Raw genomic sequence first — 27,190 nt, 5'->3', positions numbered from 1 at the left:
ATGTTATTTTTTTTTACATTTTCTTCCTAATTATTTCAGGTAACAGAAGGCCCTCCATTTAATATATAACTTTTGTCAGAGCTTGAAGCAAAACTTCTCATTTTTCTAGTGTTTCTGTATTGAAAATCATTTTGTCTTTTGTTTTAGAACTATTTAATACGTTACCATAGTAATATTGCTTTCTCTATTGCTTCCTCATATCTTCGCCACGTCCGGGTGTCAAAAGAATAGGCCTGCAGCAGCGCTAAGCTTGTCGTAAAAGGCGACTAAATAGTGCTCAGAAACATAGCCGGGGGCTAGGCGCTCTGTCCAGAGCAACTGGGTTGTGTGCCTCAGGTGGTGGAATGGGGTACCCCTGGCATGTTGCATGCTGAGGTTGTCAGGCTATAATTCGGACAACCTGACTGCACACCATAGTGGTACACCGAGTTGGGAAATATGCCACGTTCCTCGCACGTCAAAGAACACTGCTGTGGTATTTCATAGGAGTAGGAACCTTTGCGCTCCGCCACAGGTGGCTAAATTGTCCGACCTTAGCCATCCCTCCCTCTTTCTAGTGGCAATCAAAATTTGTCGGCCCTATCATCCTTGTGTCACATCCTTTTTATTCATTTCATGATCATTTTATCATCCATTTCATGTTCATCGTCTGAATATTGCTGCTCGGACGTTAAACCACAACAATCAATCAATCAATCCTCATATATTCACTTCAGCATACAAACAAGCCATCATATGTTTATTTGATAATTTTCTTTCTACAGAAACATTCCTTTTGTTTGTATGATTGATTCCCATGTAATGAACTGATATTGTCGACGTAAGTAAATTTAAGCTTTCGGAACCCGTTTACATAAGTAGATCTCAAATTGGGAATACCTCAAATTCAGCCTAAACTCAAACATAAAACTGGAGATTTTAGGGTTTTGGAACATTTCTTGATACTTGTGATTAAAATCATTTTATTTTATGTTATATTATTAAGTGTCAGTCCCAGTAAGAATCGGGCAGTCGGTGAAACATGGTATGAAAAAAACCATCATTTTGATAGTGAATTTTGACTGTTTACTCAATCAAAATCAAGGAAAACAGACAAGATATTTCATCACAAGATATTATGCTGGACCATCGAGTTATAATTTCATTGAAATGCACTGAAAATGAAAATTTCAAAGGCAGAAAACTCTATCAAAAATCTCTTTTTCTAACATTCTCTTGAAAAATACCTTACGACAACCTTAGCGCTGCTGTAGGCCTATTCTTTTGACACCTGGACCAGCACGGGACTGTTCAGTAATAAAAAAAATGACAGACTTTGCATTTGTTTAAAAGTATTTGTACTAACAAAGGATCGTTAATATACATTATCATGTTTTTGTATCGCTTTTTGAATGTTCGATATATGCATTCATGAGTTTTCGATTGTCCACAAAAATGTCAAAAAAAATTTCCAGATGGTTTCTCCAATGTCAACATCACAAAGGACTAGATTATGTGGAATCTTTAAAACTAGTTTAAGGATCATATACTTGTAATCTTCAATGTTGCCTGATCGTCCGTCCCACATGCAATTATCCCATTTCGGACAATCTTTAAATTAACAATTAGATTAATTGATTAACTATTTTTGTTATACAAATGATTCTTGATGTGTGATGAAAACAGGTCTAAACCTGTAAATACTAATTTTACGCAAGGTAATACGCATGAATAAATAGTTAAATGAAAAATATAGAAAGTACAATGTTGTTTCCTCCCAATTGATAAAGCAAAAACTATGTGGTAAACTTCTTTATCAATATCAAACGGTAATGAAATGCTTTGGTTAATTTTGCTATAGGTGGGTCTAGCTTTCAAAATAGCTAAATTCAATTCATGATGAAAAGTTTTATAAAAAATTAATATGAAATTTGCATAATAACAACAAATACCTTCAACAGTCTTTGGGACAAAATCGACAACTTTATTCTTAGAACACATGTTGCATCTAGTCAGATCTGTGAAAACATACTGTAGTATAGATCTATGGCCATTAAAAGATATTTCAGAAACCATCAAACCATCAGTCTTCGTCATGGCTCAACTCATTTCTGACTACAATATACCGAATTCAAATTCTTATTTCAACAAATCAATCACATGATTCCATGCAGAGAACAGACTTCGCGTATACTTAAAAATTATGATTTTTTGGGGGGGAGGGGGGTATTTTTTTTAAATTATATAATACATTAATTCACTGAATTGAAACAATAATAGATAGGAAGATTATTGATGATCGGCGATCCTGTGATACTACAAGTGTCCAGAACCTAACTTTGTACCTTTGTTATTATGTTCATTTGCAAAGTGGACAAGACGTGGGAACCCCATCTATTTACACAATTGTTGATTAAACTAAACACACACCCGATAATATCTCAGTTGCATTAAATCACTCGTTGCAAAGGTGACACTTCCTTACTTATATTAGGAGAGGATGTTCTTATGTGAAGCTTATTATTACAAAATACCCCCCCCCCACCGCCTATGCAAAACTCTCCATGATTCTTTGTGCAGAGATGTCTTACTTTTTCAAAAGAGAAAAAAATCTATATTTCGTTCATAAATGTAAGAATTTTAAACAGTAAGTGCAAAGTTTCCCGGCTTCTCTTCTTGCGTTACATAGTTTTTTTTGTTAATAGTAAAATGTTTAGTTTTACTTTTTTTTAAGTTTTTAAAGAATAGATATAATATACATTAATAACGCACCGGGGGGAAATACATCTGTCACATGAGAGATAAGCAGTTTTTAAGTGTGTTAAGATGTACTGCCTACATTTAATGTGCACATTATCGATATTTTATATTATCAATTTAGATGTAATATTTTTTTTTAAAAATTGTATCTTATGCCATTATATGGCTGTACTTTTATTTTATGTAAATATTTATAACTAGTATTTTATTGCTCAACGGAGCTTATGTATGTATACGTTTTACATGCATTGATTTTAAAGAAATCTTATGACTTTGACTTCATTTTAGAAATTCAACTGATAGTGACAGATACATGTACGTAATAGAAATAATAATCCAGACGAATATTAAATTATCTCCATGAAGATTAATTTGAGACTTTTGTACCTTCACCTTTTAAGTTTTGCAGTTGTTTGCAATGTGCAATAGTACTAGTAATACTCGACCAGACTTTGTTTTTTTTTAAATCACGACTTAAGTGAAGAGGACACGTAATTTATTTCACCCCTTAACAGCTTTATTACACGTTTTAAACTTTTATGTTGCACATAAGTTTTACAAAAATGGAATACAACATGAAATCCTATCGTAACAGGATAATGGAATCAATGTTTTCTTTTCAGATTACGGGAACTAATCCGTAGCACTTGAAACGAGAACACATGTTAAGTTGACCAGTCTGATTGCGAAGAATAATGCAAAAATAGCGGTATTTGAAGAAACTAAAAAGACAATAGAGCAACTAAAATTGGCACATACAAGTGTTATTCAAGTAGTCATAAGCATACAAAGACCTATAGAAAGAGCAAATTTATGTGTAATATATAACAATTTCGAGACCATTATGTATCTGATATGTCAATAAATAATATAATGACTAACTAACGGACAAACAATATTAAACTATATTATATGTTAATAAATATGTAATTTCATATTGGCCCTGTTATAGGTTTGAGGTCTGTCAAATTTGTTGAGGCGGTGGTATTGGTTCCGAGACATCACCGATGACCAATACGGCTGTCGAGGCCAATATGATTGACCGAAATCTATAACTGGGCCATTATGAAATTACATATTTATCGACAATTTTATTAACCAACTCAACTAGATGATTTGTAAATGACAGTTAATTTCGTGTTTTACAAAGAACATGAAAATTTATTGGCATTAATCGGTCTTAAATATCCCTTTTTGTATAAAATGGAAGATTGTTTTGTGTTTCTGCAACGTTTAGTCCTGGTGATCAAAATTACTGAAATAACACAATTCTGAAAGCACATTTTAGATGTACAAATGTGCAATTGAAGTTATATTATGCTCTTTTGTTTAAGACATTACAATAGGGTTGCCAGGTGTATTAAATTATTGGTTTGCATATCAAAATTATGTTGGATTCCTTTTTTCTTGTTTCTATGCGCACATCCTTTGATTCCAGTTTGTCTGGTTTATGTTACATAATATATGTTTTTATATTTGGTCTGAAGCTCCTTAGAGCTTATGATTGTATTTGAATGACATGCCAAATCAAAATTAAGTTTTCTTACCTTATTCTTAGTTTCTTATTTGTTTGGTTAATTATATGCATGTAATGGTTAGGTACATATGCATAAATAATCCAGAAGGATGAAGCATTGAGAATATTGAATTCAAAATGGCAGTGTCAAACGACCGGAAATTATGATGCCGTATTGGCCCTCTTTTTTTTCATATTGGCCCGTATAGATGCCCGGTTTAAATTCATATCAATTGGTCAGTTTTTGACATATTTTGGGTAGTTGGTTAATAAAAGACCTTATTAAATATAACTATTACACTCAATGTAATGACATAAATTGTCTACCAAAAATCAATGTATCAATATTATTCGGTCAAGGAGAGCTTAACACATATTTAAAAGTTGTTTTTATATAGTATCCAGGTACAAGTGGCTTTTAAAAATCTACTATTTACAATACATAGACAGTGGACGTATTTAGTGTAAAAAATGAAAACATAGAAGTATTTTTGTTAGTAATTCTACAGAGACCGAAATGATGCTTGTCCCTGGATAAAATCTGTCCATCTTGAAAATTCATAAAGCAAATCTCTCTTTCACGACCACATGTTCTTGCCTCAATATATTAAAATTGGTGTACCATTTTTTTTTTATTTTATGATGAAACACTATTTAAATAAGACACATTGTTAGGACGTGTGATGTAAATTTGTTATAAGACCGATGTTGGTTATTTGTCATTCTACTTTTAATCAACTTTTCAACTGAAAGGTTTCATGGACACCATTCGTATTAAATGATATCCCACATCTACATAATTTGGAGCTATTGTTCTTCATTTGTTTTCAGATTTACAGAGTTTTTACATTTTTTGGGGGTAATAGATTAAATAGATTAATAGATAGAAACTGTCGGCTAGGACCAAGGGTATTTATATCGGGCATTTAATTGGTAAACATTAAATATATTTCAGGTGTAAATTTACAGAGAGTCCATTTTCTTGATAGAGAAAACGCTACTTCAGCTTTGACATTGAAGGTATAAGATTGTATGTTATAGAAAGTGTTAACAAAAACAATAATGAAAGAAATGACAGTGCTATTATTTCCTATAAATTATTTTAGGGAAATTTGAATTATTTACATAAGAATATAACAACTTATCCATTGACAGTTACTTAGATGTCTTCACTGTTTGTAATAAGATACATTTTTTTTCTAATTACTTGAGAAGAACGTGAACAACATATTATGGTTGACTGTCCCAAAAACTTAAATCCTTCAAATGTTCGTAACCGGGTTTCAAATAGTCCCCAAATATGCTAGCGCGCACTATACCCTCCGCTGCCGCGTAAGGATCTACTAATCCCGGAGGTCGTCTGTCTTCAAAATATCCACAACCTTCTGCATCAACAAGCGGGGGAATTCTTATTGTCGTAAACCTTTTCTTGCCGATATTAACAACAAAACTGCTAAATTTAGTGTTTTTCTTATGAAAAGTCTCCAATCTTTCTATATCATTTCCTGTCAATCTGGGATCATACATTACCAATAATGGTCCATCTTCAGACTTTGAGAGAAGATCGATAGCACGACGAATAAATCTGTAATTGAAGAAACGAAGGTGTGTATCATGATAAATGAATATATACCTCTATATGCTTTTTATTGTACATTGATCGTGCAAATGACAACACTTCATAAAGAGTGAAGATAAGATCGTTTCATAGTCAACATGAGTCTTTTATTTTCTGTCATTATTTGGTAATCATGTAATGTATATCGCCTTACCATTTACCATAAACAATATCAACAAGAAAAGTCTTCACACGTAAGTGATTTACTCACATTATTCCATCTTTTTCTCTCATTTTCTGTGTACTAAAATTCAGATGTGCAGTGGTTATAGATTGTTTATCAGGCGAAGTAACAGGGCATAAAGACACTCGTAGCCCACACATCTCCGCTAATCGATGTAGTATATACCGAGAAACGTTCAGGTGGTCGCCGATAGTCTCCCCTGGACATGGACCTATCTGGTACTCCCACTGAAAAATACAGTACATATGACTGCTTTTTTTCCGTGCGCTTTAAAAACATAACCTTCTGATGAAATCTATACCACTGGAATTATAAAAAAGACTACGTTTTCATTTTCTTCCAAGTTAAAATAGTTCTCCTTTTAGTTTTGATACTTTTGTCTGAACTTGCAGTTATCAAAAATTATATACGAAACTTCTATTTGTTCTTGCGGATCTTTATTAATAATCATTTTGTTTGTTTTTTACCTAAGAAGTATTTAAGTAGCAATCAGCCTACAAATCATGCAATTTTCATTATAAGTGATTTATTGATGTCAGATATTTTATCCGAATTGACTTCAAATCAGTTGGATATATTCCAAAAAACAATAAATAAAATGAAAAAATGAAAAATATTTTCACCGTTACCATAGCAACAACCATTCCTCAGCGACCACCAATTTAGGGCCTAATTATCACAAAAACATCACAATTTGGATGTAATTTTATATATCTAATGGTGGAAATTTGTTAAACTACATAATGATATTAATGAAGTGTGTAGTAAGGAAAACAATTTACGATAGAGTACAAAGCAATCTGATTGGTTTAGATCGGGTTACCATAGCAGCCAAAATTCTGAATTTGTGACATTTTGAAATATACAAGAATAGGCTATGTTTGGACCCGTTTTGCCAAGACTGAAAGAAGATATTATTTAAATGTATGCATGCATGGATGTGTAGCAGGACCTCTTCTCTGGAACATATCAAAAATAAAAATATGTAACCTGTCTTTGTTTTTTGCTCATCTGGACCCGAAATCACCACCCATAAAGACTTTTCTTCTTCTTAACGCTTTTCATACTAACATTGTCAAGACCATGTTTTTTTCTTACTTTTGATGTGGACTTCTAATATTTGGTATGTTGGTATATTCTCACAGGGCAAAGTGTTGCGTACCAAAGTAGATGACCTTTGACCTTGACCTTTAACCTCAAGGTAAAATCACATACAACTTTTGGCATAATACGATACATAATTTTGTCTGTGCCATTACTTTTTGGTCTTTTTACTTTGATATCTGATCTTTGGCATTTAAGTTTATCACACAAAGGCAGAGAGTAATGTTTCAGGTAGATGACCTTTTACCTTGATATCTGACCCCAAGGTCAAATAACATAAAAATTTTGGCAAAATACCATACAAAACTTTGTCTCGGCCATAATGAGAAGATCTGTTGGATACATCGATAATTAAAACAATAGTACCCAACATGTCTATTGTACACCGTTTATATATTAATTATTAACATTTCGGTTCATGTTGAGGCATTTTTTTTTCATGGGAAGGGGTGGCAATTTTTTACCTAACTTGACTTAGAAAAGTTCAAATATTTATTATTTGGGCTCATTATGAAGCTAAGACACTATATTAATGTACTGTATCACACAAAAGCTTGACTGAACTACGGTATTCTGTAAAAAAGGGAAAAAATTTGAAATTCTGAAAATTTCCCTCTTTCCAAATGTATAGTAATTGTCACCACAAAAAGAAAATCTAAGCATTTGAATTGACAAAATATGTTGGGTACATCATTAACTTAATTACGAATGCCTAAAATGAGTTTTACGGTGTAAGTATGCTGTGAATGAGAGTTCTGTTTGATACTGAGACCAGTTTTCTAGGGGTAGGGTAGTATATTAACATTTTTTTTTAAATATTCATTCTTGAGAATTAGTTTTTCGTGATTATTTTATGAAGGTTATTAAATTATCTATCGAATGATACCAAATTTGAGACGTTTTATTTGAGTAATAACTTGTAGTTTCGAATTTATTTTACTTTTGACCGAAAAATAAAAAATCCCATGTTTTGCATTTTTTGATAAATTCTGACTACGAAATTCCATTCCCCAAAATTCATCAAAAGAACCCCAGAAGTATAAATTATGATAATACCAAACAGAAAATACCAAATAAACCATTTTCATTGAAGCATAAATACTCTAGGAATTTTGACATTGAAAAATATGTCAATTTAAGCGATTTTTCGGAGTACATTTTCTTCATTTTACCGCAAAACCCTAAGTGGTACTTTCTTGGTACCATTATAAAGGTGAGACATAGGGTTATACGATGATACATACATATATCAGTTTACTTCATTCCGTAGAGAAAGAAATTCGTAGAATCAAAACACTTTAAAGGTCAAGGTCAAACGTCACCTACTCTGGTACGCAGCACTCTGTCCTGAGAGGATATACCAACATACCAAACATTAGAAGTCTTGGTCAAAAGATAAAAAGTTATGGTCTGGACAATGTTAGTATGAATAGCGTTAAGAAGAAAAGTTTTTATGGTTGGTGATTTCGGGTCCAGATGAGCAAAAAACAAGGTCTTGCCACACATGCATGCATACATTTGGATGATATCTTCTTTCTAGTGCTGGCAAAACGGGTCTGAACATAGCCTATTTTCGTATATTTTAAAATGTCAAAAATTAAGAATTTTTGTTGCTATGGTAACCCGATCTAAACCAATAAGATTGCTTTGTTCTTTATTCTAAATTGTTTTCCTTACTTCACACTTCATTAATATAATTATGTAATTTGAAAAATTTCCACCATTAGATATCTCAAATTACATTCAAATTGTGATATTTTTATGATAATTAGGCCCAACATTGGTGGTTCCTAAGGAGTGGTCGTTGCTATGGTAACAATGAAAATATTTTCCAATTTTGTCATTTTATTTATTGTTTTTCGAATATTTCCAACTGATTTAAAGTCAATTCGGATACAATATCTGATATCGATAAATCACCCACTGCATGATTCTTATGCGGATTGCTCCTTAATGCGTTACCGTTGATGGAGTGGTTTCTCTGTTGCTTCCACATATCTTCACCCCAGCATACAAACAGGCCAACACGTGTTTACTTGATAATTCTCTTTCTATAGAAACATTCCTGTTGTTTGGATGATCGACTCTCATGTAATGAACTGAAATTGTCCGTATCAATTAATTTTAGCTTTTGGGCCTCGTTTACATAAACAAATCTCAAATTGGGGATACAGCAAATTCAGCATAAACACAATTTTTGAACAAAGGATTGGGGATTTAAGAAATTTGGAAAGTCTCAAGGACAAATATTTATGATTTAAATTAAAATCATTCTTATTTATTTAAAAGTGTAATTCTTACTTTAGCGTAGTACGTTCTAGGTTTGTTTGTTCTTTGTTTGTTGGGGTTTAACGTCCGAGCAGCAATATTTCAGCTATATTCAGACGATGAACATGAAATGGATGATAAAATGAACATGAAATGAAAAAAAGGATGGGTCACAAGGATAATAGGGTCGACAAATTTTGATTGCCACTGGAAAAAGGGGGGGTGGGTAAGGTCGGGCAATTTAGCCTTCTGTGGCGGAGGGCAAAGGTTCCTACTCCGGGAGAATACCACAGCAGGGTTCTTTAACGTGCGAGGAACTTGGCATCTTTCCCAACACGGTGCACCACTATGGTTTGCGGTCAGGTTTTCCGTATTATAGCCTGACAACCCCAGCATGTAACACGCCAGGGGTACCCCATTCCACCACCTGGGGCACACATCCCATTTGCTCTGTGGGCAGAGCGCCTAGCCCCCGGCTAGGTTTCTGAGCACTATTTAGTGCCTTATACGACAAGCTTAGCGCTGCTGCAGGCCTATTCTTTTAACACCCGAACCTGCACGGGGCGTACGTTCTAGGAAAATTGCATGCAGTACAAAGCAATTGTCCATCATTTAAATACAGAAAATCAATTGAGTGGTCATTGCTATTTGTTTTGACAACCTTTCAAATATAAAACGTCTATTTTTATAAAACATGCCTCAGTATTTGAATCAGGTTTTATTTCAAATCTTTTTTAATGTAATTTTTATAAACTAGATAACATGAAATTAAATGTTTGAAGAAAACTGAAAAAAAAATCAGGAAAATCATTGTTTATAAAACCATACTTAGAGCTTTTATTCTATTTGTAATTATAATATTTCAAATGTACAATCCAAAATGCGTACTTTTAAACGAAGGATCCATTTCTTCGGGATCATAACTAAACGGCGATCCATTATTTTTGTCTACAAGATACTCTTGTTCTATTCCAAAGAGAGGGTCGTGCAGCTGCTGTGGCCTGTGTCCTGTTACTGGGTCATACTTTAATCTCTCCATTGTCTTTTTGCATGAGTAACGAGTATTGATGACTGTAATCAAATGATGTTGATATACTTAGTGTTTTTGTCTTGCAAAAAGTTGTACAAACTTGGATTCTACTATAAAAGGTTTCCATTAATTTTTGTGTTCAGTAATAAATATTTGACTTGTTTAAAAGTATTTGTACTTACAAACGACATTTTCCTATTTTTGGTCTCACTTTTTTAATGTGAAAAATGTATGCATTCATAGTTTTCGATTGACCAAAGACAAAGTAACACGACCTTAAAGTGTAACAGAAAAAAATGGTCTTTTGAAATGGCTTTTAATCAAATTAAATATTTTGTCTGTATACTGTTCTACATCACATCACCACCAAAAAAAGTTTCCTTACCGGATGGCTCATCCAGTGTCAACCAAACATCACATAGGACTAGTTTGTGTGGACTCTTTAAAAAAGGATTCTCGAACATGGCAACTGGTTTTAGGATCATGTCCTTGTAATCTTCAAAATTGTCAGATAGTCCGTTCCACATACAATTATCCCAGTTTGGACAATCTTTAAAATTTACAATTACATTTGTTGATTAACTATTCTTGTTATACAAATGATTCTGGATGTATCGTAAAAATAATCGGTCTAAACCTGCTAATACAGACTTTATGCAATGTAACAGGCATATCAGAATAAATTGATAAATGAACAATAAAGAAAATACAGTGTAGTTTACCTGCAATTAATAAAGCTTAACATTTCTGGTGATTTTATCAGCATAAAACAGCGATGAGATGTTTGTGGTTTTTAATTCTAGGTTGGTCTTAAAGTCAAAATAACCTACATCAATTACTGATGATAATAAAAAAAAGGTAAGTTTACTACGAAATTTGCATATCAAAACAAATACCTTCAACAGCCTTTGGAACAAAATCGACAACTTTATTCTTAGAACACATGTTGTATCTAGTGTGATCTGTGAAAACATACTCCAGTATAGTTCTATCGCCATTATAAGATATATCAGGAATCAACAAATCACTATTTTTCATCATGGTTTGACTTGATCCTATAAAACATGTTTTATTTTTTATACAATTTACTTATGATGTATAATCACGCTATCTTGCATTCAAAAATTTCGAACATAAATATTTACATATGTCTTTATTTGATCATGTGATACATTTAAAATATGGATAACAAACAAATTACAACAGACTAATCCGATTCATAATCAAGTCCAGTCGAAAATATATCTTGCAAAATAGATATTACACCACCGAAGCAGTTGGAACCGCGATGGTCCTGACATGGTACAGGCACAGCAGATGAAACGGTTGGTTAAACCTAGGTTGAACAGAGCCGCGCTAAACCTTTCTCTTCCATTGCGGCGTGACTATACCAGCGGTGATTAAAGAGTATTTGCAATCGGTAAATCAGCGGTCACATCAGCACAAAGAACATTTAAAAAAATATATTAGTCATTGTTTTAGAAGAAACTGAGTATTTTTCAACTAAGGATTGATATCTAAAAAGGATTTTTTTTGTTAAGACGCGGGTATGTTAAGGAGTTTTCTTGTACATCTGGTTGACGTTTGATCACGCACATTATACGTGACGCTTTAAGTTGGGAGAATTTTTTCCGGAAGTAACCAAAATCTTTGTAAATCACACATAAGAATATTTTTAGTGTTAAATGGAGTCCTCAGTTCTTTTAATATATGACATAAACGATTGAATAAACCCTCATCTTAATAAAAAAACAAAACTGGTAGCATTTTTTGTATCGACTTTGACGTCACAGGAAGTTTGAAACGTCAGAGCACCTGTAGTAAACAAATGAGACGTCATGCTTGCATTTACCGAGCCATTACACTTCAATCGTCGATGAATTCTGAAGTCATATATGTTACCAGTAAGAAAATTCTCCAAGTTTGGGTAAATTGTAAATCTACATGTAGATTTTTCACACTTCCCGCAGCACTTTTTGAGAAATATACATATTCATTGACCTACTATTAAAATTTGGATATACAATTTTTTCATCTTCCCACTGCACTTTGACATTTATGTGGTCCGACCAAGGCTTGATTAACCAATCACGTGACTCACTTTTATTGAACATTTTGAAATTTTGTTCATCTTTTTGTGTTTGGGAAGTTTTATTTTATGAACTTGTATACTAAAAATATGAACATCCACGAAATTTCACGTATTAAGATGAGTTTATAAGTATCTGGTTTTCGTAGATAAAAATATGACAATTTATGACATTTCTCCTTAAAACACCCGCGGAGACCCTTTTAGAAACATTTCATCAAACTATTAACCAAACTTTACGACCAACATGATTACTTTTCATTTAGAATTGTCAAGTTTCCTTTCATCTGTGGCAACATCCCTTCAGCACCTTCGTATGGAGTGTTCATATCACAGCTCATACGTTATGCCAGAACTTGACAAAACTACGCAGACTTTTTGTATTGCGCTAGAATTCTAACAAATAGGCTTCTGGAACAGAGTTATGTTGCTACAAGATTGAAGTCTTCACTACAGAAGTTTTATGGTCGTCATCATGAACTCGTGGGTCGTTATGGTGTATCCATCTGCGCCATGAAAACTGATTTATTCAATGTGTCATAATTTTCCTTCCCTCTATCGTCTACCCCGGACTTGACTTTTTATTAACAACTCGGCTGGTGTTTCTAGAAAAGCAGTGGACGCTTACCCTGCCGATGTACCTAGTCCATACTCCCAGTTTTGTATGGAGTCCGAGTTGCTCATTTGCTTTTTTACTTTGCATGAAAGAATGGCGAAACTTTTACATCAAATCAATGAATGTTTAAACAAAAGAAATAGCAATTTCAATAACAAAAAAGTGTTTATTTATTAATGCCGTTCACAACTAAAATTTCAATGAAAGTTGACCATGTGTAAAATGCTATATTATTCTTTTCTGTTTTCAGGTTTGTTGTAGTTCCAATTCAACATTTTCAAAAATATACATGGTTCATATTCCATTCGAATGAAAGAAAATGGTCGAAATTTGAGTTTTCGGTAGTTGAATTTTACGTGATACCTGATCACGTATTTTCCATGTAGGCACACCCATATATATAATGCTTGTTTTTCACTATAAAACATACCATATGTAGGATAAAAAAACAATAATCCAGGGTAGAAGAATAGATGAAAGAAACACTATGACACGATGAACAAATGTGTTTTCATAGTGTTGATGAATACACCGATACGATCAACGAGTTCATGATAACGATCAAAATACTTAGCAATGCCAAAAGAGCATTATCAATGCCAAAAGAGCGATCGTATCTTGGCAATACCGTTTATTTCAATAAAGTTTTATGATGTAAATAATATTAACAATATGAAAAAACTTAAATTTATTCCCTGAGACCATATGATATATGAAGGCTGAATTCTAATTCAAAATTGCATTCTATTTATATGACAGTTAAGGTAAAGTATTGTCATAACACACTCAATCTTTGAAAATATACAAAAGGATACAAATTTCAAAGTATAAATTTCATATGTTAGTTTAAAAAAGATATCTGATCTATGCACAAACAGTTCTGATGTAATGTTTTGATAATGTATAAACATTATATGTTTATGTGCATATGGAAAAGGCATTTAAATTGCTTTTTAACCTGTGATGCACCGTATAATAAAACCTTAAATCTGCCATAATTACCAATAATGATTCTTCCTCATAATCTTATGATGATTTTTGTCACTCTACATTTTGGAGGTAGAAATAGAAAATAATAGCTGCAATAAGACCGTTACTGCTACAATACTCTCAAAAGAAGATATAGTGGTTGACCATCAATCCGAAATATCCTCTTTTTTGGTTTCTCGTCTGAAAACAGTGATTGTTATAATGTACTGGATTCCATATGAATCCATACAAGCAACGCTTCAAAGCTGGATTTGCCAAATGTACTACCAAACATCTTTCGAAACCTCAAACTTGCATACTTGCATCTCTAGAAATGGTCTTACCACTGCATTTGTTACTCCTGTAGATGTGTCAAATCATTATAGATCCTGAAAAATTCCGAAGATTTTCTGAAGGCCCTCAATGCTTAATTATTATCAGAACATAACATATTAAGACTTATAATTTGTCAAATCTTCATACTACTATCTCACGTACTCAATTTAATTCCCGACTCAAAAGTATTTGTTACTCTAGAAAAGACGGTACACCTAGATACAGATGTGTAGTAATTAGTAGAGATTCCTCATAATTTGCAAGCGACGATTCCAAATCATTTTCCAAATATAAATGCTGGAAGTTTTGATCGACAATATATTTGTCCAGTGTGGTTGACGCATTTTTTAAACAAAGGTCGGCATTTCACTGGGAAAAATTTTACACCGCTACTCGCTTACCTATTCTTTATCTCTTTTAAGACTGACTTTAAAGTTGATTTTATCAAAAATAAAGGACGATCGTTTAACCAGATCATTTAATCTCAGTTTCTGTTATATAGAAGTAGAATTACAAGTGTATCTTTAAACTATCCTAGTTTGGGGAATACTGTATACATTGCATCTACCCCAATAATGAGCCAGTGTTAAACAAAACTACAGGCAGTGTTAAATCAATCTCATATCATGGCAAACAACCAGAGATCGATGGTAAAGGAACCAAACTATATAACAAACGCGTTGACCTCTCATTCAGTATTGGTATCTGGATCAAGTATATGTTTCTACAAGATTGGAAGCATTGCTAAGTTTTTTTATCGTTATCATGAACTCGTTGATCGTATCGGGGTATTCATCAGCACTATGAAAACACATTTGTTCATCGTGTCATAGTTTTCCTTTCATCTATTCTTCTACCCTGGACTGGACATATCATGAGCAAACTCGGCGGGCTATTTCCAGAGAAGCACCAGAAAAGACCTTTACCCTACTGGTACATCTTTTCCTTGCACCCAAATTTTCGTGGAGTCCTGTTTACTCATTTGCTTTGTTTCTTTGTACGTGTTATTTTGATTATTTCATACTGTTTATTGTGTGCATCTGTTTTCCGCACAAAATAAATGTACTACAACATAAGACTGAAAAAAATAAATTGTTCAATTTTATCATGAATTTTAATTTTAATCTCTTCTTACAATAAGACAGTCGAAACAATTGTTTCAATAGTAGGTAGGTTGATACCAGTATTTAATTACTAATGCAGATTTTATCCCATTACTTTGCAATATACTCTATGACGTTGTAAATGGAACAAATATCAATGTTTAAAGCATTCAAAGATTTTTCACCATCCAATTAAAAAAGTCTAACAACTTTAAAGGTGTGCAATAACAGAAAAAAGATATAATCCAGCTTTATTGAGGAGGTAATATATAGTGTAGATAAAGACACATAACAAACGATGCTTGTTTTATCCTACATATGATATGTTTTATAGTGAAGAACAAACATTATATATAAGGGTGTGCCTAAGTGGAAAAATACGTGATCAGGTATCACGTAAAATTCAACTACCGAAAGCTCAAATTTCGACCTTTTTATTTCATTCGGATGGAATATGAACCATGTATATTTTTGGAAAATATTGAATTGGAATTACAACACTACCTGAAAACAGAAAAGAATAATATAGCATCTTACACATGGTCAAATTCAAATGCCCCGTGCTGGCCCAAGTGTTAAAAGAATAGGCCTGCAGCAGCGCTAAGCTTGTCGTATAAGGCGACTAAATAGTGCTCAGAAACCTAGCCGGGGGCTAGGCGCTCTGCCCACAGAGCAACTGGGATGTGTGCCCCAGGTGGTGGAATGGGGTACCCCTGGCGTGTTACATGCTGGGGTTGTCAGGCTATAATACGGAAAACCTGACCGCAAACCATAGTGGTGCACCGTGTTGGGAAAGATGCCACGTTCCTCGCACTTAAAAAAACCCTGCTGTGGTATTCTCCCGGAGTAGGAACCTTTGCGCTCCGTCACAGGAGGCTAAATTGCCCGACTTTACCCATCCCTCCCTTTTTTCTAGTGGCAATCAAAATTTGTCGACTCTATTATCCTTGTGTCCCATCCCGTTTTTCATGTTCATCGTCTGAATATAGCTGAAATATTGCTGCTCGGACGTTAAACCCCAACAATCAATCAATCAGCCAACAAACAAACAAACAAGTAGGTCAGTGATGAATGAAGCCCGGCCAAGCCGGTCCCGCACATAGTTACAACCGTCTTTTACCAAAACAAAGAGAATTTAAAGTACAACTTACACAACTTGGAGAATTGTCTTACTGGTAACATATATGACTTCAGAATTCATCGACAATTGAAGTAATGTCTCGGTGAATGCAAGCATGACGTCTCATTTGTTTACTACAGGTGCTCTGACGTTTCAAGCTTCCCTGTGACGTCAAAATCGATACAAAAGTGCTGCCAGTTTTGTTATGTTGTGTTTCTTTATTAAGATGAGGGTTTATTCAATCGTTAATTTCACATATTTAAAGAACTGAGGACTTCATTTAACACTAAAAATATTCTTAGGTCTTATTTACAAAGATGTTTGTTACTTCCGGAAAAAATTCCCCCAACTTAAAACGTCACGTATTGTGTGCATGATCAGACGTCAACCTGATGTACAAGAAAACTTCTTAACATACCCGAGTCTTAAAAAAAATTCTTTTTAGATATCAGTCCTTAGTTGAAAAATACTCAAGTGTGCCCTAAACGACGAGTAATAATTTTTTTCTTAATGTTCTTTCTGCTGATGCGACCGCTGATTTACCGATTGTAAATGCTCTTTAATCACCGCTGGTATAGTCACGCCGCAATGGAAGAGAAGGGTTTAGCGCGGCGCTGTTAAACCTAGATTTAACCAACCATTTCGTCTGAAGTGCCTGTACCATGTCAGGACCATTGCGGTTCCAACTGCTTCGGTGGTGTAATATCTATTTTGCGAGATTTATTTTGGACTTGACTTGATTATGAATCGGATTAATGTGTTGTAATTTGTTTGTTATCCATATTTTAAATGTATCACATGATCAAATAAAGACATATGTAAATATTTATGTCTGAATTGTTTGAATGCAAGATAGCGTGATTATACATCATAAGTATATTGTATAAAAAATAAAAATGTTTTAAAGCATACAAGAAGAAGTGTGTTCTCTGTATGAAATCATATGATTGAGCTGTTTAAATTATATGCTGAGATCGGCATATGGTAGTCAAATATAAGTCAAACCATGATGAAAAATAGTGATTTGTTGGTTCCTGATATTTAGTCGCCTTTTACGACAGGCTTAGCGCTGCTGCAGGCCTATTCTTTTAACACCCGGACCTGCACGGGGTACCTGTGAAACTTTCCAGATAGTTCAGAACGCCATAACCAAAATAATTATACAATGACTCTTCTTGGAAGAATTTTTTGCATTTTAATATACCAGAAATAAAAAGAAACAAACTTAATGAAAGCCCCGGTAGCAATTCAACAAATGGTAAGCTACTCACATTCGTTGTGGGATCCATAACTTATAACATTCCTATAAAGTGATCAAATGTAAGGGATCTTTAAAATGGTTAATATAGTTAAATATTATCTACCTGTCGAAGTTATTAAATGTCTGTACCTTACCTATTATCAAATGTTATGTTAAAAACGGGAACATACATGAGGTAAGCAAATTTTGTTAATACAAGTTATGTCATATGTTTTAGATTTTTTATTGATTTTCTTTAAAGATTGAACAATTAAGATACCAAAGTCTAAAACTTGGTAAGAACAGTCAAATCTTTAAATTGATTTAATATGCATAAAGGTGTGTTCTGCTATGGAACAGTTCTGATTTCAACAATTTAGTATTTGTATTTTATGTATTAATTTACTCACATTTAGTTGTACTAAGAATCCTATACTTTGATATAGTGCTTATCATATTCCTAAACACGCATCCCCCCATTTAAAATATAAATACATTCTTTAACCCGGCCTTAGCAGGCTCTGAAAGCTGTCCATTTATTTTCTACAATATGTAATCGTCTTGAACGTCATAAAAAAGAGGGGTGTCAATGCAAAAACCAGGCAGTGTGTAGCATATGACATTTTATTTTTAAAAAGTTTTCATCCACTTTTATCACAAATGCATTCTTTCACAACGTGGAATGTTGTTATTTGATTAAAGAACAAAATATTAACAATGGAAGCATTGAAATTCATTGAAACATTTGGCTGCTCTGTTAGGGAATATTAAAATCCTTATATGAAATATTGGCGATTAAAATATACCTTTTGACATACATATGATACAAACAATACACTGGAACAAAAGATATCAGTGGAAATAGATTATATTGTGCCACTCATATCATATGATTTGCATGCTTTTTACAGCCTTATAAGTTATCCAAACCTAACATTTGTGTCCCAAAAATCTTCCTGTTATATGCTTTTTAATTAGTTTTTAAAATTTTCTACAGGTATTGATGATTAAAGAACCATATGGCAACAGGTAATATTTTGTGTATTCTTACATAACATGTTTATGTTAACACTATGATTCCAACAATTTAAATATCATTTGATGCATTAAAATTCTAGTAACAGAAGTTTTTATCTGACACATACTGGTACTTATATATTACCATTATTTTTTGAACCGATGTTGTGGTTTTAATGATGTATTTATTTTCAATTTTTATAAACTTCAAAAATACAGACAAACAGTATTCATGGGGGACTTTTGTAAAATTGATGCGTTATTTCAATGTATTTTTGTATCAAGGTACACCTAGACACACATATTGAGTTCTTGATAGAGATTCCTCATACTTTGTAAAAAAATAATTCCAATTCATCTACTAAATAAACACAAGATGTTTTCAAAGTGCTGGAATTTTTGATCGACAACATATTTGTCCAGTGTGGTTGGACGCGTTTTTCAACAAACGGACGGCATTCCAATGGGAACAAATCATGCCTCTCTACTTGCTGATCTATTCCTTCACCCCTATATTTATGAGCCTGACTTTATAGCTGATCTGATACGAAAGAAAGAACATCTGTTAACCGGATCCTTTAATCTCAGTTTTTGCTATATAGATGATCAATCTTAGTCTCTGGGATTTGAAACATCGCATCTATCTAAGAGAACTTGAGATAAAAGATACTACAGACACAGTGAAGTCAGAAGTATATCTTGACCTACACTTAGAGGTCGGTGGAAAGGGAAAACCATTGAACGAACTTTACGACAAATGTGATGACTGTTCATGCCGAAACTTTCCTTTCATCTGTGGCAACATCCCTTCAGTACCTGCGAATTGAGTTTAATATCACAACTCAGACATTATGCCAGAGCTTGTTGTAACTATGCAGACTTTTTTGTATAGCGCTAGACTTCTTACCATTAGTATTATATTCTAACAAATAGGCTTCTGGAACAGGGTTATTTTGCTACAAGATTGAAGTCATCACTACAGAAGTTTTATGGTCGTCATCACGAACTGGTGGATCGGTACGGTGTATCCATTTGCACAATGAAAACTGATTTGTTCAACGTGTCATAGTTTTCCTCGCTTTTTGATCTACCTCGGACTTGACTCTTTATGAGCATCTCTGTGGTGTTTCTAGAAAAACAGAGGACGCTTACCCGTCCGATGCACCTGTTGCAAGCTCCCAGGTTTTGAGTCGGAGTTGCTTATTTACTTTTGTTACTTTGTAAGTAATATTTTAGTTACTTTATGTTCTTTGTTGTGTATGTGTCTGTTTTCTATGTCTGGTCTTTGTCCCTGGATTACATTCTTTTGATTTCCGCTAGAATTTGTGTTCCCTTGATGCAAAAGAAGACCAGTAAAGGAATATTGAACCATAGTTGTAGAATCAGCTGCAGTCTGTTACTGAATAATTTCGATACAAAGATTAATTTAACACCATTATATAGGTTAGCAAAACCGAACAAGAAATTATTAGCTTTCACATATAAAAGACAGGAAAAAATTGCAATCCTATTAAATTTAATTTTCTTATATCAGAGAGACTAAATCATACAACTTTTTAAATATTTAGTCCCATATGGTCAAAATATCCAAGCTTTCCACTCCTCCACTTTTCAAATGTTTCATATGTTACCTGTTTATTATTCATAGATGAGCAGACGCTTACCTCTTTCTATAATGGCATGTTTCGATTGATGCTAATTAACACTAAAGTTACTGTCTGTTGCCATTTTGTTTCTTGTATTAAGTAGCAGTCTTTTTAAAATTCAGACTGAAGGTGATTCATGCATGTCAAAAACCCAACGAATTTAGTTTCAATTCTTATTTAGAAACAGTTCCTGTTTACACAACCAGTCTTAGTATTTCATTTGGTTGTAGCACTTTTGAGATAAAAAATTATAAAGATTGTGTATGCAATTGGCACCTTGCAAGATTTATTGTTCTTGATTTGGTTTGACTTGGTTGATTTTAGTGGGAGATTAAAGGGTAGTTTTCTCAAAAGTACAAATCTAAATACAGAAAGGACAATTGTCACGTAAAAATTAGGCATAAGTAGAGTAAAAAAGCATCGTTTGTTCCGTTTGTTTTTCTACACCACGAAATTACTTTACCATAGGCAACGTCTGTATTTTATATGTGTATGGACTAATGCTTAAGTAGACTTTTAGAAATTTTGTTTCTTCATTTTAAATATGTTTTGCTTGCCTGTGGTGTTGATGGTACGTAGTTTGTGTCACCAGTAACTCAAAACGTATATAACTAACGTCCAAATGTTACCCTGATCTTGAATACAGAAATCTGTTTACTTAATCAGTGTTTTATATCGAGCATACATGTAAGTCTCAAATGTTTGTCCGGTTCCATAGAGGTTTCCAATTTCATGAACAGGTTTGATAATACTGTGAAGTCAAATCAAGTCCTACTATGGCGTGGTCAATTTCACAAACGTGTACAACTCGGTCCCTCAGGTGTATATAATTTTCAAATATCCAAAAAACTGTTTAACTTAATATTATGAACTTGTTTGACCTAAATGTGTGTAACTCGAATATTCTAAGATATAAGGTTCATGTTCATTATTGTTCTGTTCAGAAGTGAATAAATTAATTAAGTGATACAAAGCCGACCTCAGAAAATTATAATTGTTATTAGTGATTAGTTTTTTTTACACCTAACTTAGAATGTAGTTAGTTTTGTAGGTGAATTTCTGGCATGTTGGGCTTCGTTAATAAACCCCTAAGGGTCGAAGTTTGATTCCTCAGTTTTCCTCATAAAACGTACATGCCACAGACGCTTACATATTCGTAGGACTCGGGACCGTGCCTAGTTTAACAAACATGCACATGAGACATACGTAAATTGTTATGATGATAATGTTCCCAAATTAACCATTACGCGAAGCTCCAACAACCTACGGGTTTTACTTTAATCCTATATGTAGTATGCATTTACAAAGGGTTTTACTTAAATCCGTTATGGTATTATGCATTTGCCTTACAACAGGGTCCATTTTATCTAATGACATGTCATGATCAGGGTTGTAATTTTTACCCTTGTCAATATAATGATTTTTTTTTCTTAATTGTATCAATGTGGAATGTATAATTCACTTGTCACACACTGATTCTGATACAAATCATCTTCTGTCTTAACACATGTTTAAGTATAACAGTGTAGAAATATAAATCATTATTAACTAACTTACTACAATATGTATAGAAATGCCCATCCTTTATGAACCACAAATTTCGACAACTGGTCATTATGGACAGGATATCCCTACATTTCGTCATTACAAAATCATATCCATGCATTATGAATTTTAAACCGGGTATCAATACGAGACCATTATGAATAAATTTAAGTGACGTACATTTCTTATAATAAGTGACAACTTTCATTAGTAGTTACCTAATAATTCAATTAATTAGATTAAGAGATTTAAAGTTGCTGAAAGATGGTACTGAGACTGAGTATACTGAATTGTTAGGTATGTTTAATCTTGTTCTATAAACGATTTTTTGGGGAATTATTGGAAAAGACATCAAAACCCTCATGATTTAGTTTCATAAAAGTTTGATTCATCGAGATATGAAATTTATTTTAAATTATGGTGAAATCATACGTATTAATAATAGACGCTGACTATGTCCTAAAATGAAGTTGGTTAATAACAGTATTAATGCATATTTTCCATATTGGTCCTGTAACATATCCTTAGTATTAATAATGGCCTCCGATGGCTGTAATGGCCCTCAGCGCTGCCATGGGCCATTACAGCCATCTTTGGTTATTATTAAAACATCGGGGATGTTTTTCCCTCCGCATATAACTAAGTTTATTAAAAATCAAATTAATGTATTGTAGGAAAAATATATGATAAAGCAGCAGATGAACATGCACATGTTGTTCGAAACAAGCCAGGTTAGTATTTTGTGTTCAAATTATACTCTTTATCCCTCGTTCATCAACCAGTTTCTTATAAAACTTCAAAACATCAATACAATTTATTGTACATTTCATATATAGTATTATTTCACGTCGTTTAATTGAAATCGCCCAGTGGGGGTCCCGATGTCAAAAAAATAGACCCGCAGCAGCAGCGACTAAATAGCGCTCAGAACCCTGACCAGGGCTAGGGCGCTCTACCAACAGAGCAATTGTGTTGTGTGCCTCAGGAGGTGGGATAGGGTATCCCTGGGATGCTTCATGCTGGGTCGTCAGACTATAATACGGAAAACCTGACCGCAAGTTATAGTGGTGCAACTTCTTGAGTAATGCCACATTCCTTGCACGTTAAAAACCCTGCTGTGGTATTCTATGGGAGTAGGAACCTTAGTGCTCCGCCATTGGAGGCTTAATTGCTCGATCCTACCCACATCTCCCTATTTCCAGTGGCAATCGAAACCGTCCACTCTATTGTCCTTGTGAACTATCCTATTTTTTTTTTCATTTCATTATCATTTCATGTTCATTTTATCATCCATTTCATGTTCATCGCCTTGATATAGCTGAAATATTGCTGCTCGTAAAACCCCAACAATCAATCAATCAATCAATCAATCGAAATATTCTATTATTTATAGCTTTATTAATACATTATCCGATTTCATCTATCGACATAATCAAATACAAAAGTACCAATCATATATGATATAGCAAATTATGATATGCTGCTGTACACGTGCTTCAAAGAGTTACCTTGCATCAGCAGCATTGAAAGCAAATACAGAAGATCTAAATCCAAATAAATTGTATATACCAAGAGTATCAAAACAGAATGCTAAATAATAACGGCGGTATTTTCATTATGAGTTTTACCGAGTCGAGATGTCATTTTGAAAAATTTTTTTTTCCTTTTTTGCAAATATAAGCTTCAATTAAATTTGTAACATGGCTTTAAGTATTCATACAGCTATGTTGATATATCTAAAAAAAAATGCAAATCTTTGCTTCCAACAGGAGTAAACGTAGCTTCTCGGTGATTCTAATAAATAATAATTTGTTCTCCTTCCTATTTTCCAAGGAAAAGGCCAACTTCTACTAATGTCTCAACAACAGTAATCAACTAACAAAAAGTCTCTGCTTGACACGTCTTCTCCATAAAGTTTTATTTCTGAATTCGTGTTTTGGCTTTACTTAATCTCAATTTTATTCGGTTCTTTTTATTATAACTTATTCATTGTTGATATCTTCTCTACTGTACTGAAATTTGTTTTCTATCGTTCTATCGTGCTCGGCTTTTCACAATTGGGCGTCTGGAACAGGGTTACGTTGCTACAAGATTGACGTCTACAGATCTAGAAGTTTAATAGTCGTCATCATGAACTCGTGGATCGTTACGGTGTCACCATCTGCACTGCACCATGAGAATCGATTTGTTCACCGTATCATAGTTTTCCTTTCCCCTTTCGTCTACCCCAGACTTGACATTGAGCAATTCGGCAATCTTAAATCCCTTGAATACTCTTTTTACTGATTTTTACCTTGATATTTCCATTTGTTACAAGAAATTTCCTCTTGACCATTGTCTAGATTTTAAGAATTCAGTAATATTGTTATTAACCTTTATCTGCAACGCATAGCCGAAAAAACCTGCCTCCCTACAGATAAGCAAAACGTAAAACATATTTCTTAAGACATAACTAGATCGGTTGATATTGTTTGTTTGTTAATTGGGGTTTCACGTCCGAGCAGCAATATTTCAGCTATATTCTGACGATGAACATGAAATTGATGATAAAATGAACATGAAATGATGATGAAATGAAAAAGGAATGGGACACAAGGACAATGGGATCGACAAATTTTGATTGCCACTGGAAATAGGGAGAGGTGGGTAGGGTCGGGCAATTTAGCCTCATGTGGCGGAGCCCTATGGATCCTACTCCGGTAGAATACCACAGTAGGGTTCTTTAACGTGCGAGGAACATGGCATCTTTCCCAACACGGTGCACCACAATGGTTTGCGATCAGCTTTTCCGTTTTATAGCCTGACAACCCCAGCATGTAACACGGTAGGGTTACCCCATTCAACCACCTGGGGCACACATCCCAGTTGCTCTGTGGGCAAAGCGCCCTAGCCCCCGGCTAGGGTTCTGAGTACTATTTAGTCGCCTTTTACGACAAGCTTAGCGCTGCTGCAGGCCTATTTTTTTAACACCCGGACCTGCACGGGGCAGATCGGTTGATAAAATAATCAGGGTCCACAAGTATACGTAATGTGCAACTACCAAGTGACGGCACCTTCTTTTCTTAACATGCTGAAGTCAACAAAGACAAAAAGAGGAAAACATCCGTTTATTGATCACTAAAACTTTCGATGACTGTTTTAATGCTGCAGTTGATGCAAGTTGATGCTTTTTGATTACATGAGTACAGCATGCCAAAATTTTCAAAATTGATATGATTGATATTTTTTTTTATTTGATAATGCCTTTTTTAATAATTTTTATATTTTGTTTTTATTTTGTTATTATCAAAATTTACCATACATGTTCAGCAGTGATGTGTAAAAGATATAATTTTAGTTTCAACTTGATCAGTCTAGGTTGTTGCAACATTATTTCCATTATCAAATAAAGTGAAAATCAGAAGAAAAAGGAGTATTTGTGCGTAATAGTAAATTACTTTATGTTTCATACAAATTTGTTTACAATGTCATTCTTGTCTTTCAATTTACAATCATAATGACAATATGGTATTTCTATTTCTTATTTCTTGTTACAGATTTGACAATGATGTTAATGGGAAAAGTTGGGTCAGGGAAAAGTTCATGCGGAAACACTATCCTTGGTGAAAATATTTTTAAAGCAAAAGTTGGTTTTCAAGCTATTACTACTGCATGCACTGAACATATGAAAATACTTTATAACCAGCGTGTGACAGTTATTGACACCCCAGGATTTCTAGACATCGATGATACAATAGAAAATCAAATGACAAAATTACAATCATTTGTAAAGATCTTTAGAAATGGTATCGATGTTTTAATAATTGTGTTGTCTTTAAAAAAACTAACTGACGAAGATGAAATTGATGAACTAGAAAAGTACCTTACTTTGTTTGGTTCAAATCATTACAATCATGTTATAATACTATTTTCGTTTGCCTATTACCTAGATAGCTACTATAAGATGACTGAAAAAGCATTTTTCAACCATATGTCTGCAAATTCCGACAAATTTGCTAGCCTCCTAGAGCAATATAGCCGTCGTTGCGTATGCTTTGACAATGTTCAAAGAAACGAAAAACAGGTTAAGGATTTATTAGATATGTGCTGTCAATTGCAAGAGATGAATAGTTTCGGAAAACTCGAGCTATCAAAACGAATAAAAATCCCGGAATTCCAAGGGGATGACTTTCTCTTGATGGAGATTAAAGAATCGTACGAAATAAAAATAAAAAAGTTGGAAGACTTAGTAAGTGCACTCAAAAAAGAAAATGAAGACCTAAAGGAAGACTTACACAAGGAAAGAAGTAAAAACAAGAATTCTAAAAGCGAAATTTGGTATGTACGTTACTGTAACTGTAACTGAAAGCAAGTTCGTCCAATCTTTTTATTTCAGTTTTTGCTATATATGTGACGTTATTTCTCTGAACATTTCTCATTTTGTTGAAAATCTTATCTATTCCAAAGACCTTGAAATAAAAGTCACAAAAGACAAATCTAAGGCTGGCGCGCATATTGAACTTCATTCTCAAAAACACATCGGCGGAACATTAAAATCATATTGATATCTAACTCCTTTCTCGCAGATGTGATTTTGTCGTATAGTACGACATGTGTCTTGCAAGAAGCAGAATTTAGTAATACAATAAATATAGTGAATGTTGCATACACACATTAATAAAATTAACACCGGTTTTATTTGCAAGATAGAGCGAGCGTATGTTTTAGTTGATCCCACAACTGAGGGCATTTATTTATTGCAGTTCAGTGTCATGAACAATCTGTATGTCAACTGAGCATCGACGGGAAGAATACAAGACTACTGCATTGTTAATATATAGAACGTAAAACAGTTGTAAAATGTTACATATAGATATATCTTGAAATTATTCCCGTGTTTGTTTGTTTTTTGTTTTTTTTTTTTTTTTTTTTTTTTTTTTTTCTTTTTCCGACAACCAGACCAAAACTGCAACAGTTTTTAGTAGACAAATTAATTATACGCAAATCATATTATTGAAAAATTAAGCTTTTATTATATCAACGTCTGTTCTTATATGTATGACATAACATA

At 33.6% G+C, this 27,190-nt stretch overlaps 2 protein-coding genes across 9 annotated transcripts in view; one reads left to right on the top strand and one right to left on the bottom strand.

The window, feature by feature from the left end:
* Positions 1-1,872: 1,872 nt before the first annotated feature.
* Positions 1,873-18,493, bottom strand: LOC148625598 (glutamine synthetase-like). Of its 6 annotated transcripts, none has more exons than XM_088569198.1 (8): positions 17,964-18,067; positions 14,167-14,522; positions 11,356-11,514; positions 10,845-11,009; positions 10,318-10,500; positions 9,124-9,260; positions 6,085-6,284; positions 1,873-5,840 (listed from the first exon to the last, which is right to left on the bottom strand). In XM_088569198.1, the coding sequence occupies exons 3-8, from the start codon at positions 11,498-11,500 to the stop codon at positions 5,486-5,488; spliced, it is 1,185 nt and encodes a 394-aa protein (XP_088425324.1). In that variant the 5' UTR covers positions 11,501-11,514; positions 14,167-14,522; positions 17,964-18,067; the 3' UTR covers positions 1,873-5,485. The 6 variants fall into 6 exon arrangements, with proteins under 6 accessions (XP_088425324.1, XP_088425327.1, XP_088425328.1 ...); XM_088569201.1 differs by having other exon boundaries at positions 14,478-14,522; positions 17,964-18,042; XM_088569202.1 differs by lacking the exons at positions 14,167-14,522; positions 17,964-18,067 and adding an exon at positions 18,343-18,491.
* Positions 18,009-27,190, top strand: part of LOC148625596 (uncharacterized) — a 37,592-nt gene continuing 28,410 nt past the window's right edge. Inside the window, exons 1-6 of one of the 3 annotated variants that reach the window (XM_088569205.1) lie at positions 18,009-18,128; positions 18,930-18,961; positions 22,379-22,437; positions 22,815-22,871; positions 25,677-26,457; positions 26,883-27,008. In XM_088569205.1, the coding sequence (XP_088425331.1) occupies positions 18,936-18,961; positions 22,379-22,437; positions 22,815-22,871; positions 25,677-26,457; positions 26,883-26,895 (936 nt within the window). In that variant the 5' untranslated portion in view covers positions 18,009-18,128; positions 18,930-18,935 and the 3' untranslated portion in view covers positions 26,896-27,008. Of the gene's footprint in view, positions 18,129-18,929; positions 18,962-22,378; positions 22,438-22,814; positions 22,872-25,676; positions 26,458-26,882; positions 27,009-27,190 lie in introns of those variants that run through there. The other 2 variants (XR_015919955.1, XM_088569206.1) reach the window with 2 other exon arrangements.

Source organism: Perna viridis, chromosome 2, assembly GCF_037379345.1.
Source record: "Perna viridis isolate PV_CMFRI_1.1 ecotype Kerala chromosome 2, ASM3737934v1, whole genome shotgun sequence".
In the NCBI taxonomy this organism is placed as follows: domain Eukaryota; kingdom Metazoa; phylum Mollusca; class Bivalvia; order Mytilida; family Mytilidae; genus Perna; species Perna viridis.
Note: the sequence above shows the minus strand (reverse complement) of the source record. Positions and strands in the feature narration are given on the sequence as shown.

What these genes read in the sequence shown, in the direction of transcription:
- LOC148625598 (XM_088569202.1), bottom strand. Translation starts at nt 11,500, where the DNA reads ATGATGAAAAATAGTGATTTGTTGATTCCTGATATATCTTATAATGGC. An exon ending in GAGAAACCACTCCATCAACG is followed by an intron (nt 6,285 to 9,123) that starts GTAACGCATTAA and finishes TGTATTTTTCAG; the next exon opens with TGGGAGTACCAGATAGGTCC. An exon ending in AGAGAAAAAGATGGAATAAT is followed by an intron (nt 5,841 to 6,084) that starts GTGAGTAAATCA and finishes CTTCAATTACAG; the next exon opens with ATTTATTCGTCGTGCTATCG.